The 20978-nt window shown below is 36.5% G+C and overlaps 1 protein-coding gene across 5 annotated transcripts in view; it reads right to left on the bottom strand.

Moving 5' to 3' along the window:
* The window catches only part of THSD7B (thrombospondin type 1 domain containing 7B), a 799570-nt gene that overhangs the window by 306579 nt on the left and 472013 nt on the right, over positions 1-20978 (bottom strand). For all 5 annotated transcript variants that reach the window (XM_044768990.2, XM_044768984.2, XM_070507604.1 and 2 more), the window contains one exon: positions 17486-17589. In XM_044768990.2, coding sequence (XP_044624925.1) covers positions 17486-17589 — 104 coding nt within the window. The remainder of the gene's footprint in view (positions 1-17485; positions 17590-20978) is intronic.

The following is a 20978-nucleotide window of genomic DNA, read 5'->3' as shown; positions in this document are numbered from 1 at the left end:
TAAGTTTATAAATGCTAAGTATAATGAGATTCCTATTTGATTTCCCCTAGCACAAAACATGTAAGAAACAATTCCATCCATGAAACAGGATTTTGAGAAATCATAATCAACCTTTATCTACTCCTATTCATTCCATGAAGTAGACAAAATACTTTTCACAAAGCACATAACACTGAGACACAGCAATGCTCCTGTAAGGAATATTGTTCAATACGTCATAGCTCGATTGAGAGAACAGATGTAAATGATTGCATATAATATCATGTTTTATGGTTTAAAAGTGATTTCTCAAAAATATAATAAATCTATTGAGAAAGAAAGTTTAAAAATCATATCTATCATTCACTTGTGCCAAGACAATTTCCTATACTGAACAGAAAAAATTCCATGATACAATAGCAACTATTCAAAGTTAAAAATAGGTATAATGTATAATGTTTAATAGCCAGTTAAGCCTATAAGTTTAGATATCTTTTCAAGTGTGATAAGAATGTATTGATATTTTTTTAAAAAGATAAGATATAGAAAGATAAAAAAATAAATAATAATAAAGCAGCTGATAGTTGCACTAAAATTTTGTTACTTTGTAGCCCTGCCCTCTGAGATTTCTGGATCTGAAAAATATAAATGCAAACTTTCAACAGCACAAAGTAAAACCAATAGCTCCTATAGTTCATCATATATTTATACATGTTTAAATAAAGATTATACCAAACTAGTTCAGTAAAATTGCTATGGAATACATCTATAAAAGTTAGGTACTTTGGGTTCAGTCCAGGAGTGTGAGAGGAGAAAACGATGTATAATACCAACTTCAAGGTCATGTAATGTGTCATGATGGAACTGGAGTTTAAATATTATAGTTGCCATATTTATGGAATCACCGGTTGGAAATCAATTTATTCCCTTTTAGATATCTGTGTATTTCTTACCTGGAATTTGTGGCTTTAAAAAAAATTCTCAAATCTGACCAAACTGAACTCAGTATGCTTACCTATAAAATATGTAGGGAAGACTATGGAAGGGAAGGGATGGTGGGAGAGTGGGGTCATCTCACTAGATGTTTTCTGAGATCCTCTCCCACTTTCAATAGCACAAAGTAAAACCAATAGCTCCTATATTTCATCATATATTTATACATGTTTAAATTCTTTGGAATTCTTTGGAAATTCTTTGGAAAATTCTTTGGAAAAGACAACAAATATAAACAGGAATGCACAAATTCAAACATTAAAATAATAATAATAATGCACTTTACTGGAGACAAAAACAGAAAAGGCAAAGCAGTAAACATGAGCCAGATAACTGATGTTATGTCAATTATAGGGAAGACAGTTTGATGAAGATGGGTTATATTGGTTGACCAGTGGCTGAGCGTATTAGAATGGCTCAAGCAATGAGCAAGGAAGCCACAACATCCACGAGTTCCTAGTCATTGGAGCTTGACCCTAGGGACCAGCCACTTGTGATGGTTAATTTCATGTGTTAACCTTACTGGGTCTCAAGGTGTCCAGATATTTGGTCAAACATTATTCTGACTGTGTCTGTGAGGGTGTTTCTTGATGAGATCAACATTTGTAGTGATAGAATGAGTGAGGCAGACTGCCCTCCCAATGTGGGTGGGCCTCATCCAATAAGTTGAAAGCTTGATTAAAACAAAAAGATTGAGTAAGCAGGAACTTCTCCTGCCTGACAGTTGGAGCTAGGACATTGTTTCTTTCTGGCTCTTCCTGGGTCGCGAGCTGGTCAGCATTCAGATTGGAACTTACACCATCGGCTCTCCTGGGTCTCCAGTTTGCCCACTGCAGATATTGGCACTTGTCAGCCTCCATATTATGAATTATGGGGGTTCTTCAAAATATCTTCAATATATCTGACTACTCATGACAAGCAGAGTATTTGCTTGTCAAACCTGTCATTTAGCAGTCAATTTTAGTATTGGTGTTAACCAATCATTACCAAATATGAGTTGCACAAAATGATTTAAAATCGTATCTGGCATCATAAGTTTAGAGTCTATAGTAGCTACATTGCTTTCAATCACAAAATCTAAAAAGGTGAAGGAATGTCTTCTACAGCATTCTTGAGAGAGAATTACCTAGCTTCAATAGCTCCATGAATGGAGCCTTTTTAACTCACATGTTAGCCCCTACATTGTGGGGTATTTTTATTTTGTAGAAAGTTCTATGTTAGTTGGCTAGAAAACTGAGTCACTGCACCAAGAAAATAACACCAGATGACTTCTAAGAAATAAGTGAAAGAAAGACAACCCTTAAGTGTAATAAGAGTCAAGCTAAAGAAAAGTAGGAAAAAAATTCTCATTAAGCATAATATAAATAACTTAAAAATTTGCAAACAATACAGCATGAATTCTATTCATAGTCTAGGAGCTTATGGGTCAATAGAGAATGTTTAGAAGAAATTTGTGGCATGGATATAGGAATTTAAAAAGTCACTGTCAACCCAAATGGATTTTTTCTCCCAAAGAATCTTGATCCACTTACAACAGGAGAATAAGGTTACTTAATTTTTTATGTTCTGGTTTAATGTGCTGCACCCTGACTTAGTGATAGCCATAAAACATGTACCATAAATAAAGAAATTCAAAGGAAGAATTCAATCCTCAGGGAGTGAAAGACAGGTCACACAGGACATGGATTTACAAAGCCTAATCCAGCTTGACCAACAGAAGATAACACATTCTAGGATGTCAGGCATTAATGGAAACAAATTAGTCACGAAGAAGCTCAGCATTTAAAGAAATTGAAGCCTGGAAATTCCACTAACTAAAAGACTTTTTCATTTCAGGAGAGCAAGGTGCTCTATTTAAGACTGATATGGGTTTCACCGTCCACTTGGCATTTGTGCTCTGTTTGATGGATAGGGAAATGATATGTAGCAAAATTCAAAATTCCCAAGGGAATCATATAAAAGGAATAAATGCAAAGAAAAAAATAGGTGTATGTGTGTACTAAATATATTTTAGAGAAAAATACTAAGAATTTGTCATTTAAACAGAGTATTATAAACTAGGTAAAATAGAAAACTAAATATTTATTCAATTGACAATTTGTGTTGTTTTTTTAGACTATTTCTTTAGCATTTGTTGTTATGATATTGCTGATTGTGCTAGTGTTTTAACTGGAACAGACTCTGCTGTTTTTCTATAGTGACTCCAATGAGAAAATGTGAAGAAAATGGAGACAATTACAAGCTCACCTAAGAAATTACATCTAACACATGTGAGCAGATAGCAGCAGTGATATTGGGGGGAGAAATGGGGGAATAAGGAAACATGAAAGTAGGATGTTAATAATGATTTAATATGGGTACATGTATATGTGTGAGTTGTATATTTGAAACTCTTTCCATAATAAAAAAGTTAAAAAGTTAGCATTAGTTTGAATTCCAACACCACAAGAAAAAGTAAGCCACAAGTTATTGATTTTCCAGATATTTATTGGGTACCTAGAAGGTGCTAGACACTACACTATGTATAGGGGACACAGAGATGAATAAAACACAATTTCAGTGCACCAACAGTGTCTCCTGACAGATAAGTAGATGAACAGTTAGGACTAACACTAAAAGAGCCTGAAAGAAGGATGCCATGTGAGAAGAGAATCTCCTATCTAGAAACTACGGTAAAGAGCTTGAGCAAAGGAAAGAGAGAGGACAAACCATGTGGGGAAAGTGAAGTGTGTAGCTGAATTAGGTATGAGGCAGTGGTGACTAGGGCCAGGTAAGGGGAGAAATGAGAGCAGGGGCCAGATTATGAACAGCCCTATATTTCATGTTTTAGAAGTGAACACAGATATATTAAAAATGTATAGTGACATAAGGAGAAATTAATTCTGGAATAATTATTTATAAATATCAGGCATAGATTTGGAGATCAATACATTATAGTCCAGAGATAGTAATGAGGCCTTGAACTAAATTGGCAGTAGTAAGAAGAGAGAGAAAAGAATATATTTGGGGTAGAATCTATAGAAGGCTTCTATATCTATAATCGTATGCTTAATAAGATACGATTAGTTAAGAATTGAGAAGATTCCAGAATAATTTCACAGCAATGCCATTCTTTTGAATGTGGAATATAAGAATAACAAGTTGAGAGTATTGATGTATATCAGTTAGGGATTTAAAACTGCCATCAAGAGAACCAACTCTGGTTTATTTAAGCCAAAGAGACAGTGAGAGAGAGAGACAGAGAAAAAGAGAAACAGAGATGAAGGTAGGGAGAAAGGAATGATACGAGGTGTTTCACAGAACAGGAGAAAAAATAACCATTTCACATTTCCAAATAAAAACTACAGCAGTTCTTAAGTTTGTATCAAGAAGACTCTATTGAAAGAATCACAATTGGTTCATTCAACTTAATATGCAAAAATCAGGAGACTAGAGTCTTAATGACTGGCTGGGAAATGATGCCACAAATACGTTGGCAAGGAAAGGGCAATCTGATTCACAGTTCCACCAAGAAAGAAAAATCACTGCTCGTATTAGATTGGTGGTAGAGATAGGGAGTGTTGATATACAAATTAAACCTACAAGATGAAATAAGTGAAGAGCAAGTTATGCTATACATAGAAAAGCCAATTCAGAGTGAGATCATGAGGAAGTCATGGTCTAGAGCAATTAGAGATACTGGGATGATGAAATTGCTGCTGGAAGTCAGGGAGAGGTGAGGGCATTTGTATCCAACAAATATAGGTAGTTAGCATGAAGGAATAAATAGCTTAAGATGGAAAAAAACAGTAGATAAAAAACAGTTCTGGAGTTGTTTCTGGTAATGTAAGGAAGAAAAAGTACTTATTAAATGCCAAGTCTGTTAAGAGTAGATTAGATTGTTACAATAATACCATTACAAATTAAATTTAGCAGGTTCTAAAACATAAACACAGAATAAACAGCTCTTTATGTGGAATATAACTAGACCATTCACATCACTCCAAAACCCAGGCTTTCAAGGGAACTTACTGGTAAGATGAGATGGCACAGTACTCAAATTTTCAGTCTGCACACGTGTTTCAGATTTAATTACGAGTTTGCAGTTTTGCAACTGTCCTATTACCATCCTCCATCCAACTGTAAATTCTAAAGTGCTCTGGATGCACATATTGAAACAAATTCTTTAAAAAAGCCTTTAGCATTTGTAATTAATTTACAGCTATACATGCAGTTAATCAATTAGCTTATGCTATTAACAATGAGTACACGTTGTAAGAAATGTTATTTATATAGGAAGTATTCTGATTAGTCCTTTAAATGAAAAGGTATTATTAAATTAGATCTGTTTAATCATGAGGAAGTGAAGGTAACACTACCCTTCTGGTTCTAGAAGTAGGTGTTCTCGACGTCAGAACAATTGATATGCCACAAGCATATCAGTTGTGCCTGATGCTCCCCAGTCATGACCATCCAAAATGTCTCCAGATGCTGCTAAAGGTCCGCTGGGGAGCAAATTCACCACTTTCTCTAGAGTATTGGAAAACCAATACTCTAGAGAAAGTGAAGCAACACCTTTTTCACACTCTGCTCTAGGTAATCCTCCCACTTTCACATAAATTCATGGAAAGGCACCTGATGACTATACAAGTTCAATTCATGATCTTGACACCAAAGAATCAAGTTGTACAGTATTTTATCATCACCTCATTGTCTCGCACTAGAAATGCACTTTTGAAGCAATTTGTAAAATATGCATACTATAGAGTAAAACTGATACAGCCTCTACTCTTGGAGGCTAAACACTCATATAAGCACAGTTCCTTTTTCCGTGACTTGATTTAAGCATAGATAAAGTACTTTATAATAGTAATTTTCATTTGTTATACTTTCTGTTTTTCCTTTTATAGAATAAAATTATACATGCATTACAAGTACTTTTTTTCATTATATTTGGCCAAAGGTCTGATCTTTGTATTCTGGTACACAGAATAATAATTAATGAACAAACATTTATTGAGCAACTATTATGCATATAGTATAGGGATATTTTAGAGCATTGGTGATATAAAGATGAATAAGGTACATTCTCTGCATTTTGGGAACTGAAACATACAGTATGAAGGACATTCAAGATATAATATAACTATAAAACATAAAGTATTTGTAAGTAGGGAGTGTATATTGAGAAGTGCTTAACAGCAACTTAAAAAATAGAATTTTTTGAAGAAGGAGAAAATATTTGGGATGGGATCAGGAGGAGGTATAGGATCTCAACAAGTGGAAGATGATAAGGAAGAGACCTCTAAGCTGAAAAAGAAACTTGAAGTTGACAAGTGCTTTGTGATACCTGGAAAATGGCTAGTTGGTGGGAGCTGTGAGAGACAACAGTGGGAGAAGCGAATCAGAATATGAGCTTAGGAAGCTATTTATGGCACCTGATAATAGCTTTGATTGGGAAAAGGTCAGTCACTGAAAATTCTTCTGTAGGGGAGTGTTAAAATCCAATGAATCACTCTACATGGATGGCCCCGGCTTCAGAACTCAACAATGGATTTGTAAGAAACATGCCTGGAGCAAGGAGAACAATTGAGAGGTTGCTACAACACCCCGGAAGACAGTAACAGGGGTCCAGAAAAGAAAGAAGAGACCATGGAGGCCTTATGAAGATGGAACTGATAAGATTTGATGGCTGACCCTCTCTATTAGCGGGTAGGTGGAAACACAAGTACTTGAGATTGAAAATAGGAAGAAAAATCCAGTCCCTGGAGGAAGAAAGTAAGTTCATTTTTGGAAACAACGAATTTGAACTATCAGTTCAAAAATTATTGTCTGCAGGGCAATTAACTTTCAGCAGGTAAAAATTCTAATCTGGAGTTAAGAGAGATATTTCCCTTGAAATAAAGACCTGATGATCATCTCTAGAACTTAAATTCTGGAAAGAGACGGGGTTATCTGGGGAGACACTATAGAAGAAGACAATAAAAGCAAAGAGGAGAACTATGAAGAATGATGCCGTACAAAGTTTGGCTGGAGGAAGAGAAGTCAGGCTCAGAACCTGGGACATAAGCATTCACGTGAGACAGAGAAGCACAGGAGAAAAGTGGGACATGACAGTAGAGATGAGGAGTCTCAAAAAAGAGGTAGACTCTTGTGGGCTCAAAAAAAAACTGGATTTACAATTAGAAGATCATGGGTGACTAGTGGGAAAGGGGTTTCTATGGACATTGAACCATTTTATAAAAGCTCTTTCACCTTTCTTCCTCATTGTTCCTGCATCTGTACTCTGTTATCTTCTAGAGTTTAGAAGAAAGGAAAAAGACTCTCAACTCCTGAATTTACCTCTCCATTCAGTCACATCCCTTACTGCCTCTAGAATCACGCTCCATCTAGTATTTTCTCCCTCTCTAACAGCTTCAACACATTTCCCCCACTGCTTATTTCTATTTTGTGTTCATATTTGTACAGGGTGATCCTCTCTTCACCGTTTGAACCCTGAGCTATAAAACTACTTCTTTTCTTGTTTTATTTGACAAACATTCTGTAAGGTCTTCTACTCGATATCTGTTTGCTTCCAGTCCTTGGTCTCAAAACTATAACCTTTTTGTAACCTACAATTACTTTGCTGAGACTAGACTCTGAATTCTCAGCTATGTCCACTCAATTGCCAAATCCTTTCTTCCATCTTTATTTACCCAATTATTTCTAAAACATTTGGCAATACCACATGTATATTTCTTGAAAATTTTACCTCCACAATTTTAATGATATTGTGCCAAGATTTTTCACTAATGTAAAGATGTTAGTTGGTATTTTGTGAAAAACAAGCTGTGTGGGCAAATGGGTTTGGGAAAATTCCCTGCTTAAAAAACAAAAAGGAATAAAAAGAGAAAGACAAAATCATGTCATTTACAACAACATGGACAGACCTTGAGAGTATGATGTTAAGCAAAATAAGCCAGATAGAGAAAGACAAACACTGCATAATTTCACTCATGTGGAAGATAAAAATACACGGACAAAGAGAACAAACTGTCGCTACTAGAGGGGAAGGAGATGGGGGGCTGGGTGAAAGGGATAAAGGGGCACATATGTATGGTGATGGACAACAATTAGACTACTGGAGGTGAGCACGATGAAGTGTATTCAGAAACTGATAAATAATAATGTATACCCGAAATTACACAATGTTATAAACCACTATGATATCAATAATTTACTTTAAGAAAAAGTAATAGATTTCTTCACAGCAGCACTCTAAAAGCCTTCAATTGGCTAATTCGACATTGAGAATTTCCACGAGGAAGACCATTTGGTCACAGAACCCTCCTTTTTTAATGTAACCAATGAAACTCTCCATTCATTTATTTTAATAAACCATGTGCTGCAAGATTTACCTTCTCCTTGGATTGGAAATATTCCTCTCTTCCAAGCTTTGAAAAAGAAAAGGAGATTAACATATCCTGAGCATCTATAAACAGTGGTAAAAGTAGCAAGAAATTGGAATTATTATTCCCATTGTAGATGGGAAAATTGAGGCACAGATAGGTTAAGTACATAGTTTGATCAAGCTCACACAAGGAGAGAACGGCAATACTATGATTTGAGGCAAGGTCCTTCACATTCCAAAGTAGAGGAACATTACTTTCATCACCCCAGATTACCTCTGGGTCTTAGGCCTCTACTCTTTCTCTGTGCTCTCTCCCAGAAAGAACTGGCATCAACTACAACCTTTAAGCAGATGATTTCAAAATACATGTTATTTTTCCAGAAATGATTATTCTTGCATACTTAAATACTGCATAGCTCCCTCTATCTCTATTTTTGTCAATTATTTATGTCAATTTTTGAGTCAATATTGTCTATTCTCATTGGTCTAAAATGACTGAATCTTTTCAATTCATCACTATCCTTTGTTCTGTATATAAATTTCGCTATTAACTAGCATTGATTTTTTTCTTAAAATGACTTATGTGTATTCCTTATAATCCATCCCCAAAGTCACTATTCTGATATAGGCTTTCAAGTCCTTTGTGGTATAACTAGAAAGCCTCTGTGAACTCCAAACTTCTTACTCTCAGTTCCTACTTTTAATATCTTGCTATGAGGATGATCATCCTATCAACGTATTGAGTTTAACTGACTCTAGTAGGGTTTTCATTCTCATTCTTCATGTGTCTGAGTTAAAAGATTGGGTTTTTTTATCCCACATTGTGAATCCTTCAAAACATAATTGGCCTAAAAACACACTTATTTTGCAACTTTTGTATCAATTGGAATTCAGAGTAGTGGTTTGTCTGAGTTTTGATGCTCCTGTTAAAATAGAGCCTATAGAGCAAGTGGGGAGTTCCTTCTCCTCTTACTGCTACTAAAAGGAGTGTTGAAGTTTCTGTTTTCTTTAGAAATGCAAATAAAAGTATAAAAACATTACCTCCTTCTGATACAAACCTAAGATGGCTCTGGGGCTAAACGGAAATGAGTACCTTGACCTTAGTAACTTGAGAGCTAAGAGAAGCCAGGAGATTCACATCTATTTGAAGAGACTGAATTCTGGTCCTGGACAAGGGAAGTATAATCCTATTACATTTACACAGTTTGCAGTAGACTTTGAAATTCATATTAATCTTCCTGAAGGGAAGATACTTCTGTAACTGAGAGCCATGCAGTCAGAAGAGAAAATTATTGCTCCTAGTTTAGTAAATGACTGCATTCCTCAAATGAGAAAAACATTACTGCCTACCCATCCCCTCCCTCAATATCCATTTCATCAAAGAAATATATACTGGGGGTACAGGTGGGGTGGAAGTGGACTGAAGAGTTACTTTGTGCTTTGCTTCATAGCTTTTTATCTAAGAAATGGAGAAACTGGCAAAAGACACCATCTCTGAATCCACTCTTGGTTTCCATTGTCTTACTAAAGCACTGTGCCTTAGGTCACTCACTTCCTTTAATATTTATTTTTAATTTATTGCCAATTTTTTAAAATGTACATATTCTATCTGCAGCAACCATGAAAGTCATAAACCTAATCCTACCCTAAAACATACAAAGGAAATGAAAAATACTTCCCAGAATCATTATTCACTTACATTAAAATGCAATCTTTGCTATAAACCCTGCACTTCACTCTCTAAAATAGTGCCTACAGTATTATGAAACCCATTCTTTTGGAAAAATCTGAGGATATTTTAATTTAGAGAGTTGCCCTACACTGTCAATTAATTTCTACATTCTAACTTGATCTTCCTTTTATTTTCACACTTAAAAAAACTTATATTTAGAAGAGATCATTTTAAAGTTCCTTAAAAAATAGTTATTACCAATCATTTTGGAACCAGGTGCTAATTAGTAAGATAAATTAATAAAGAACATTATGTCCTCCCATTGTTAGTCTGGTGTTGCAGTAAGAACTGAAGTTAGAAATCCCTCCAAGAATGATCTTTAATATAAAGAATACTGGAGTCTGATTATTTTTTCCTATGAGATTAGCACGGTTATTAAAAATGATATCACAAAAGTTATTGAAAATAGTATTGCTCGTTGCCTAGACTGGAAACTCTAGTACATTGATTTGGGATCTCAAGTGGTATCATGCCCTCCCTTCTTGAAACTGAGAGGAAAGCTATTGCCACTTGTCTTTTCCCATTTAAGAAACAGGTACATCTGTGGAAGGAGTTCCTGAGGTAGCTACTGGAAATGCCCACAGTTCACAGCTAATGTGGCTATTTTTGTTGAAGTCTTGAAGTAAACAGAAGTTACTCTAGTTTCCTTCCCTGCAAACCTTTTCCCTCCCCCTCCCACACTAAAAATAAACCAAAAATAGGAAACACTGTGACTGTATCTGTCTTTGACTATTGCTCAGTCACAGTTAAACCCCCTATCTTTGTTTTCCTCTCTGAATCTACTGAAATGACTTCTTGTGATCTCTGTAGATGAATATGAAAGAGAATGAACTTGTGCAACTTATAAGGTTAAATTACTATGCTTCCTCCATCTAGAGAAGTCCAATCATCCAGAGAAATTCGCTTCTTCTTTTAAAATGCAAGGATACTTGTCATCAGAAAGAAGAGCATGACTAACTGATGGGCCATTTTAACATTTTATTGACAGGCCATATCATTTCTTTATTTCAAAATGTGTGTTTTTGCTGTATTTTTGTGTGTTTTCCAGACAAAAGTTGGCTGATGATCTGACAGTGGTTTAGTATCTTTATCTCTAACTTTCTCCCCATGAAGCAACATAACTAGAGAAGAACAATTTTCAGTCAGAAAATTAGAGTATTCAGATCTTTAATATGAATAGTTTCCTCTTAATTCAGCTTATTTAATATATTTACTTACCTCTGTTATATATAGATATACAACTTATATTTATATAGTTTATACAATCTTAGAAAATTATATAAATCAATTTTTAAAGACTCAATCACATATTAGAAGCCCTAGAAAATTAAATTATGAAATAGTGTATGAAATAAAGCATACTTCACTAAAATAGCAGACATACACATACACGTATTTCGTGAGAATCGTCCCTTTTGAATACCAGGTACTATTAGTTTACTATTAAGGGCTTTAGACTACTTTTTTCCTTAACTTCTTCCTACCTATTTCTAACCCCTTTCTTTTTTACAAATAAAGGTAATCCAGAACTTATTTTGAAAGTGGATTATTTTGTCCCATTTTTTTCTGGAAAAGCACCTTTATTTTAAACAAATTTCTTGAATGCAAAGAAAACACACAGATTCCACCAAAACTATTGTGTAAGAAGAGGATGCCTCTTATAGTGGCAAAAACCAATTAAGGGAGAACAAAAAGATTTGACAGGGATTAGAGATCTGCCTCCTTTGGTCCACATAAACATTGTTCAGTGAAAACAAACCAAAAAAGAACACAGGTACTTCATGGAAGTCAAGGATATCTTAGACAAGACAACTTTGATCTCCAGTTAGATGCCAAGTTTCTCTTCTATGATAGAGTATAGTTACTCACAAGCTTATGAATGAGAAGAAAGTACTGTCCAAAAGAAAAATACTGGCAAGTCCATCAGCCTAGTTTTAAAGTAGTCACTGTGAATAGCAAAATAAGAGTCATACCATATCAGTCCATAGACAAATTCACTCTCCTTTGAGGAATGCCAGCATCTTCACTTTTCTTTTTTTAGTACTAGAGTTTCACCCTATTAAGGGCAGTTTCCTCAAAGTATATTAGGATATTTAAGTTTCTTATACTCTCATTTGGCACAACAGCTAAGCTACCATCCTTTTTTTATTCAGATTAAGCACAAGAAGCTGGCCAGAGAGAATAGCTCTGTCGCATAAGTGTGGGATAACCAGGACAAAAAAAACAAAATGCCCACTTCCTTGGAGATGGTACAGATATTTCGCTATAGCTATGATTCTATCTGCCTTTCTGTTTTCTTTTCTTTTACTTCTTTCTTGATTAGAAGAATATTACACAAATGTATTCTTACTATAAATCGATTTACCAGGTCAGCAATATAAACACAATAAGGTAAAACAAGGGGTACTTCTGTTTTGGGCAGTATAATGGCTTAGAAATCACAAAAGACCTTTCTAATGAAAAACAAAAAAAATGACATAAAATATATATGTTATAAATGGATTTCTGGGCTTGCCCAAAAGAAAGGAACCCCAAAGCACACAACAAAGTGAAAGCTTGGGATGCAAGGTAAGCAAGAAAGACAATTTTCATCCTGAGGATTTCTATCAAATCTTGGAGACTGAACTTTCCACTTTCCTGGTTCCAAGTCCCGCTATGGAGAATCTCATAAAAGGCCCCATACCAGAAGTGATGGCCACAAAAGCTGGCCCTCATTGTAAAGGTGACCTAGAAAGAAACATGCCAAGCAAAATGTCTTGGCAAGGCCACTTGCCTGTCTGAAACTTAACACTGGAAGGAGAGGGGGAAAAAAAATCTCTTGTGAGGCCTAAACTGGCCTTTCCATGAGTTTATGATCTGAATTCATGGTCCCTCTGTGATTCAAAAAATCCTCAAAGAGAAAATTAAATTTAAAGTGTTTCCAGATTGATGGGGCTCCCACGGGACTGAAGAGTGCTACAGCTGCCCGGCCAGCATGCTGAAGAGGTGGAGGAAGGGAACCAAATGAGGATCTCATCAGTCCCTGTTCACACTCTCCTTCCATCCTCTTGACTTCACTCTAGCCCTCATCTCCACCTCCTCTGCCTGATGTCCAAAGTCCACAACCGCTATGGCTCTATGTCCCCAGAGAATAAGCCTCCAGCCTCTCACAAAAACAGGAAGAGGTAGAAACCTGACTGTGCAAAAGATGAGGAACTGAGCAGGGAGAGTGCTCACTGCTCCTTAACCAGAATCAGACTTTCAAAAGCCCCTGTTTTTTCTTCTACCCCCAACACACACACACACACACACACACACACACACACACACACACAACCTTGCATACTTTCCTCTCCAGAATGTGGTGATTTTCTGGAGTTGCCCAGGCCAAATCACTTTGTTTCTCTTCAGCCTCCTCACCTTCACCCCTGCCAAGACTCAGGTATAATTCTGTTCTGCAAAGTAAAGATGGGAGTAGAATGTCTTTGCTCCACTGTCTTAAAATTGGAGACCCATCCTACTACTTTAAAAGTGCAAGTTTCCCAGCACTAAACACTAGGAATCCTCTAATGTGGATATCTAGCTCGGGGCAAATTCAAGGAGGTCACTTGCTTAGTCTGAATGACTATCAAGCCTCCAGCTAGAATTCATTTAAATTAAAATCCAAAGTAGAATTCTTCTAAATCAGATAAAATAATTTCTCATTTATGTAATAATTCTACATAATTTAGGAGCAATGTCTCTGCAGAATTTACTAAGTAGTTTTGTAATAAAAACCAACCAGTATGATAATCCAGTACCACAGAGTGTCAAAGCCCAGGTCACCATATAAAGGTACACACTGCACAAAGGGTCCATTTTTAAAGGACTTCACTCATGTAGATATTGCTGATCTAGATATTTTATAACAATTTTCCAGCAGAAAGTAGGCAAAGATCTTGTAGTAACAGGGTAATATTATTACAATTTTCTGACATACAGAAGTAAATGTTTTAAGGAGTGGTCCTTTCTAATAATTGACACAGAGTCACTGTATACCCTCACAGTAGTCATGAATCAAAGTACCTTGCCAATCAAATATTCATATGTAAATGTTCTGAAAGGGACATCATTTGCAGAGCGTAACTGTTATGGACTGAACTGTGTCCCCCCAAAATTCATTTGTGGAAGCCCTAACCCCAAGTATAACTGTATTTGGAGATAATAAAGACCACCAGAAGCAGATTGCTTTCAGCTGGCAATACCGGCAATACCCCTTCACTCTCCTACCTCAGGGGTATATCAACTCTCCAGTCCCATGTTATAGTTTAGTTTGCAGGGATCTCAATCATCTTTCCCTTCAACAAGATATCACATTGGTCCATGATGACATTATGCTGACTGGACCTAGTGAGCAAGAAATAGCAACTACTCTAGACTTATTGGTGAGGGTGGGAAATAATATGAAAAAAATCAGGAGCCTTCTACCTCACTGAAATTTCTAGGGGTCCAGTGGTATGGGGCATGTCAAGACATCCCTTCTAAGGTGAAGGATAAGTTGTTTCATCCGGCCCCTCCTACAACCAAAATATAGGCACAACACCTAGCGTGCCTCTTTGGATTTTGGAGGCAACATATTCCTCATCTGGCTGTGTTACTCCAGTCCATTTACCTAGTGAACTGAAAAGCTGCCAGTTTTGAGTGGGACCCAGAATAAGAAAAGGTTCTGTAATAGGTCCAGGCTACTGTGCACACTGTTCTGCCACTTGGGCTATTGGATCCAGCAAATCCTGTGGAGCTTCAAGTATCAGTGGCAGATAGGGATGCTGTTTTCAGCTTTTGGCAAAATAGTATAGGTGAACTGCAGTGCACGTTCTTAGGATTTTGGAGCAAAGCGCTGCCGTCTCTGTGGACAATTAGTCTCCTTTTGAGAAACAGTTTTTGTCTGCTACTGGGTCTCAGTAGAGACTGAATGCTTAATCATGGGCCGCCAAGTTGCCAAGCAACCTGAACTGCCCATGATGAGCTGGGTGTTATCTGACTCACCAAGTCATAAAGTAGGGCACACACAGCAGCACTCCATCATTAAATGGAAGTGGTACATATGTGATTGGGCTCAACCAGGCCCTGAAGGCACAAGTAAATTACATGAAGAAGTGGTCCAAATGCTCATGGTCCCAACTCCTGCTACAATATATTTTTTCTCTCATCCTACACCTATGGATAATTCCCTATCCTCACTGACAGAGGAAGAGATGACTCAGTTCTGGTTTACACGTGGTTCTGCATGACATGTAGGCACAATCCCAAAATGGGCAGATGCATCACTACAGCGCCTTTCTGGGACATCCTTAAAAGACAGGGGTAAAGGAAAGTCTTCCCAGTGGATAAAACTTCAAGCAGTGCACCTGGTTGTTTGCTTCTCTTGGAAGGAGAAATGGCCAGATGTGCAATTATATACAGATTCTTGGGCTGTGGCCAATGGTTTTGCTGGATGCTCAGAGACTTGGAAGGAATGTGATTGGAAAATTTGTGACAAGGAAGTTTTGGAAAGAAGTATGTGGATAGACCCCTCCAAATGGACAAAAAAAATGTGAACATATTTGTGTTCCATGTGAATGTTCACTAAAGGGTGACCCATAGAGGATGATTTTAATAATCAAGTGGATAGGATGATCTATTTTGTGGATACCAGTCAGCCTCTTTCCCCAGACACCCCTGTCATCACCCAATGGACTTATGAATAAATTAGCCATGGTGGCTGGAATGGGGGTTTATGCGTGGGCCCAGCAACGTGGCCTTCCACTTAATAAGGCTGACTTGGCTATGGCCACCACTAAGTGCTCAATCTTCCAGCAGCAAGAATGAAGACTGAGTCCCCAATACAGCACCATTCCCCAGGGTGATCTGTCAGCTACATGGTGGCAGGTTGATTATATTGGACCATTCCCATCATAGAAGGGACATTGTTTTGTTCTTACTGGAATGGGCACTTATTCTGGATATGGACTTGCCTTCCCTGGAGGCAAGGCTTCTGCCAAAACTACCATCCATAAACTTATAGCATGCTTCATCCATAGACACGGTATTCCACATAGCATTGCTTCTGATCAAGGAACTCACTTCACAGCAAATGAAGTGTGACAATGGGCCCCTGCTCATGGAATTCACTGATCTTACAATGTTCCCCACCATCCTGAAGCAGGTAGCTTGATAGAATGGTAGAAAGGTCTTTTGAAGACTCAGTTACTGCACCAGCTGAGTGCCAATAGCTTGCATGGGGGAAAAGTTTCCCAAAAGACTGTATATGCTCTGAGTCAGCATCAAATATATTGTGCTGTTTCTTCCATAGCTAGAATTCATGGATCCAGGAATCAAGGGATGGGAATGGGAGTAGCACAATTCACTATTACCACTAGTGACCCACTAATAAAATCTTTTGCTTCCTGTCACCTGCGATCTTATGCTCTGGTGCCAATAGGTCTTAGTTCCGAAGGGAGGAATGCTTCCACTAAGAGAAACAATGTTCATTGAACAGGAAGTTAACACTGTTGCCAGGCCATGCTGCCTCATGCTTTTGAATCAACAGACAAAGAAGGGATTTACTGTGCTGGCTGGGATGATTGATCCTGACTGATACAATAACCTATACAACAAGAAGAGAAACTTAACAGTAAATATGTCTTTTAGAAGAATTATCAAACCACTGCAATGTAGTTGGTCCCACACTGTCTGATTTTGCTACATATGTCCCTTTAGTGACAAAGTGGTCGTATTTTAAAAATAAAGCACTTTTTATCAATCCTCATTACTGGCACTTGGATTATGAATGAAACAGAAAAGTGAGCAGTCTGATGAGTGTTCAGTGCTTTACAGAGATTTCAATATGCCACACCTTGTAGACACTGGTGATAAAAGGCATTTCTACTTAGACCCAAAAGCCTATTCACAACATCTTCCAGAAATTTTAATAATTCTTTTCTATGTATATTATATAAAGAACACACAGCAAGTGTGTATATAACAATTACATTTAAGTAATGATGATTAAAATTAACCAATTAAATTATTGAAATTAGTTATCCTTTTATTCATTCAGCAAATATTGAATTAGCACTTAAAATGTGTGATGTATACTATTGTCTAATCTTGACATATCCTTCACTCCCTAGCTAATATCCAATGTACATTTGGAACATCAGCATTGGGGTATGCTGATGACTGAGAATAGATATTTGCTTACATTGCATTAATTCTTAGGTGCACTAGCTGGTTATGGTTGAAAGATGGTAAAATATCAACATTAATGCCAAACAAACTCAACCACTGCTAAATATAAATAATCCAATCCTATAATACCACAACTTATTCAAACATAAAACTAAGCAGCAGTTTATAAGAGAAACATAATTTTAAATCATATTTGACTACAAAAAATTTTAAAGTCCCCTTACCTCTTGTTTGTACCCCTTTTCCACAGGCTTCACTGGTGCCCATTATTCCTTGCCTGACGGACTCTGGCACCAAGAAACAAGGGCTCCATTTCTGCAGCTTCCACCTGTGATTACAAGGAATAGCAGACTAGAAATTTCACCATGACAAACATACAAAAGAAATACTTGAAACAGACAAATTTGAAATCCAAAAGCATAAAGATAGTAATTCAATAAAAATGGATTTGAAACCAATGTCATAAAATAGCACCAGGGATGACAATAGTCCACTCTGCCCCAGATTCGTAGTTAATGCAGTAATTCCATTTCTTAAATGTGGACATTTTGCACAAAAACCTTAGTTCATACAGTGAAGAGCCATAAAAGCATTAGAAGCGCAAATCAAATCTAGAAGGCTTACCTCTTTATGAACTTAAAATTGCTTAAAAAAACAATAAAAGAGAAAATCTCTATGTTCCATTGGAGTATTAGAGAATCAAGATTCAAAGACCTGAAAGTTTGGGGTGCAAATCTTGACATTGATCTTTTGCTTCAAGTATTTTATAAGATGTTTCCTAAGACTTTGGAGTAACTCTAACATCTCAGTAGGTTATAAAGTAAAAGGGAGGTGGGGGGCCACAGAGATCTATCTTACATGAAAGTTCATCTCAAGGAAGAGAAATTGATCTGCCTCTGATGAATTACCAATATTTCTATTCCTCAGATAAAGTAATCTCTAAGGAAGCCTTCTGGCTTTCCACTGTTTTCCTTTCTCAAGTCAACAAGACTCTCTCTTTTTATGATCCACAGGACAGACTGTGACTTCTGTCCTTTAACCTGTCTTTTCAGAATGTTCCACATAACCCATACCCTAATTGTAACCAAGACTCTGTTCATTCACTTAATATATTTTTATTTCTTTTTCGTATAAGCCAATACCTCTGATAAGAGACGCTACTTCAAAGAATGGAACAGAAATATGAAGCAAAAACATCACTGACTGGTTTTGCAAGATGAAAAGTTCTAGAGACTTGTTGCAGAACAATGTACATAAAATTAACACTACTATACCGTACACTTAAAAATGGTTAAGATAATAAATTTTGCGTTATGTGTCTTTTACCACAAGAAAAATAAAAGAAGTCTTAGTAACAGAAAAAAAATGTATACCAGAATTCCTTTGATCAGGAGAAGTCACTTTAGGGAACCCTCTTAGTTATGTCAGAAGACCTTAATATAGTGGGTGGAGGTCACTTCACATAGCCGGCCATGAATATCAGCACGCACTACCTCCTCACCCCTCTTCTAGACTAAATGAGTCTCAAGTTCTTGGACAATTGGAGGTAAGTGAGGCAGAGGTGGTCTTAACGGAGAGATATAGACCATCTTGCAGAATCAAGTAAAGTATATTACAATGTAAAGTTAAAAAATATGTATATATCATTGACTTCATTCAAGTGGCCTCCATATTGGGAATAACTGAAGAATTGGGGAGAAATCAGGGAATAGTAAAACAGAAAAACACACCATGTTTAAAGAAATCACCTATTAATTTTAAATAGTTGTAACTTTACTTTGTATATGCATAGACTCACTCAGTATAATTCAAAACACAGAAACTGAAATGATAAGGGGTTTTCAATTAGGATTTATCATTCATTCAGATCCCTTAAGCTTACATAGCCTTTCTAGACCAGAATGAGACCAAGGAATTCAACCTAGTGTAGTGTGCTTCATAGACTGAAATAGGAAGGAATTTTCAGGACTCTCTTGTTAAACTCTCAGTTTTCAGATGATAAACCTGGGCTCAGGAGGTTAAGTGTCATGCCCAAAATTGCCCAAGTCAGGGCAGGCCGGCTGTCAATCTCAAATTCCTGGATGTTCAGCCACAGACTCTTGGCTATATCCCATTGCCAATTCTACGCAGGGATATACCGCCCATACAGTCTTCCCTTTTGTTGGGAAATCCTCAAATTCACAGAAAAATTTCTATAGACATTTTGATTCTGTTTTAATTTGGTAAACATGTGAACATGTCACTTTAATGGAGTAAAAAAGAAGAATTGGAAGATAAGATAAAGGTCTATATTAACCTGCCTCCCTAACATACCAATGAGGGAGAAAGCAAAACCTAAATTGGAAGCACATTGCTCAAAATTCAAGGATATTTTACTAAAGCACAGAGAAGCATGCTGATAACTTGGACACATATTAAACCACACATCAGGAGAAATGATACAATGATCCAATCCATATGCAGCGGAACTGATTTCTGGGGAAAATGGAAGGAGGTCAATAATAGAAACTAGTTCAAACACGAGTGGCTAAATTGAAGTCCAGCAAGAAAGTAAAAAGAGTGGACAATAGAGAGGAAGAGGCCACTAACGGCTTCTAGGATTTTCTCTGATTATAATAGCCTTGGGTTCAGAAAAATGTCTAATAATATTTGATTTGGCTAATTTTTTCAATTGAGTGTTTTCCCTGAGAGCTCTTTTGCTGGACTCAGAACTTTCAATATTTATACATGGCACAAAAGGATGAATATTGACAGTGTTTCCACAATGTCCCTGTAGTTAATGAGACAAAATTAGCAGTCTGGGCACGTCCCCAGTGTTTATTTACAGCTTCCCCAAACTGGTCATCAGATAGAAACAATAGGAGTAAAGGGATGATAAAATCAATAGTAATTTAGATTTCTTCGTTGATACCCTAAACTTTAATGTGAGTCATCTTCTAAAAAAAACAAAGGAAAGAAAAGAAAAGGAACTTGTATTTTCCCCAATAAATCAGCCCTTGAATTTCACAGCTTTAAGATATAGTTTCTCAAATAATCAGGAGAGACACAAAGCATTTTTGCTAAAGGCATTTTTAAGTGTGCTGATAACTATATGATTTTCAAGACCATGGACTTTATTCACAAATCAGTAAAACCCAATAGTGAATTTAATCCAGATGTACTTTAAAGCAATATTTTAATCCAATGTTAAAAGAGTGGAAGTTAATGACCAAACACACAAACCTCAGGTATTGTTTTTGTAAATAATAATCACCAACTTGCCAAGAGGGAACAACTAGGTAACATATAGTTTAGAAGTTACTCTTTTTGGTTTTTTTAAAAAAATATTTTTTTCACAGGTTAAACTTCTTTTTCTAATTAGATGTTTTTTAAAATGTGCATATGATAAAAATTTAGAACCAAAAACATTTTTGAGTTAAAACAAGCAACCATTAAAGAAGTACAAATTTGATTTTTAGTTCTTGGTAAAAAGCTTTAGGATGAAGACAATAGAATTAGATAAGTTATCTGTGTGTATATGCATGAGTGTTTCAGGCAAAGACCTCATCCTGAACCTCTTTGGAGCCTGACCCTGAAAACTGATTGCCTGGATGGCAGAATTCCAGCAGCTCATTTACAATAAAAACATGTTTGTTTCCTTTTTCCTGTTAATTAGACTTTCACATTCTTTGTCAAAATAGATTCCAGATAAGAGGGGAAAGCATTGAGGTACTCGAA

Source organism: Equus asinus, chromosome 4 (genome assembly GCF_041296235.1).
Source record: "Equus asinus isolate D_3611 breed Donkey chromosome 4, EquAss-T2T_v2, whole genome shotgun sequence".
In the NCBI taxonomy this organism is placed as follows: domain Eukaryota; kingdom Metazoa; phylum Chordata; class Mammalia; order Perissodactyla; family Equidae; genus Equus; species Equus asinus.
This window is presented reverse-complemented; position numbering and strand designations above follow the sequence as displayed.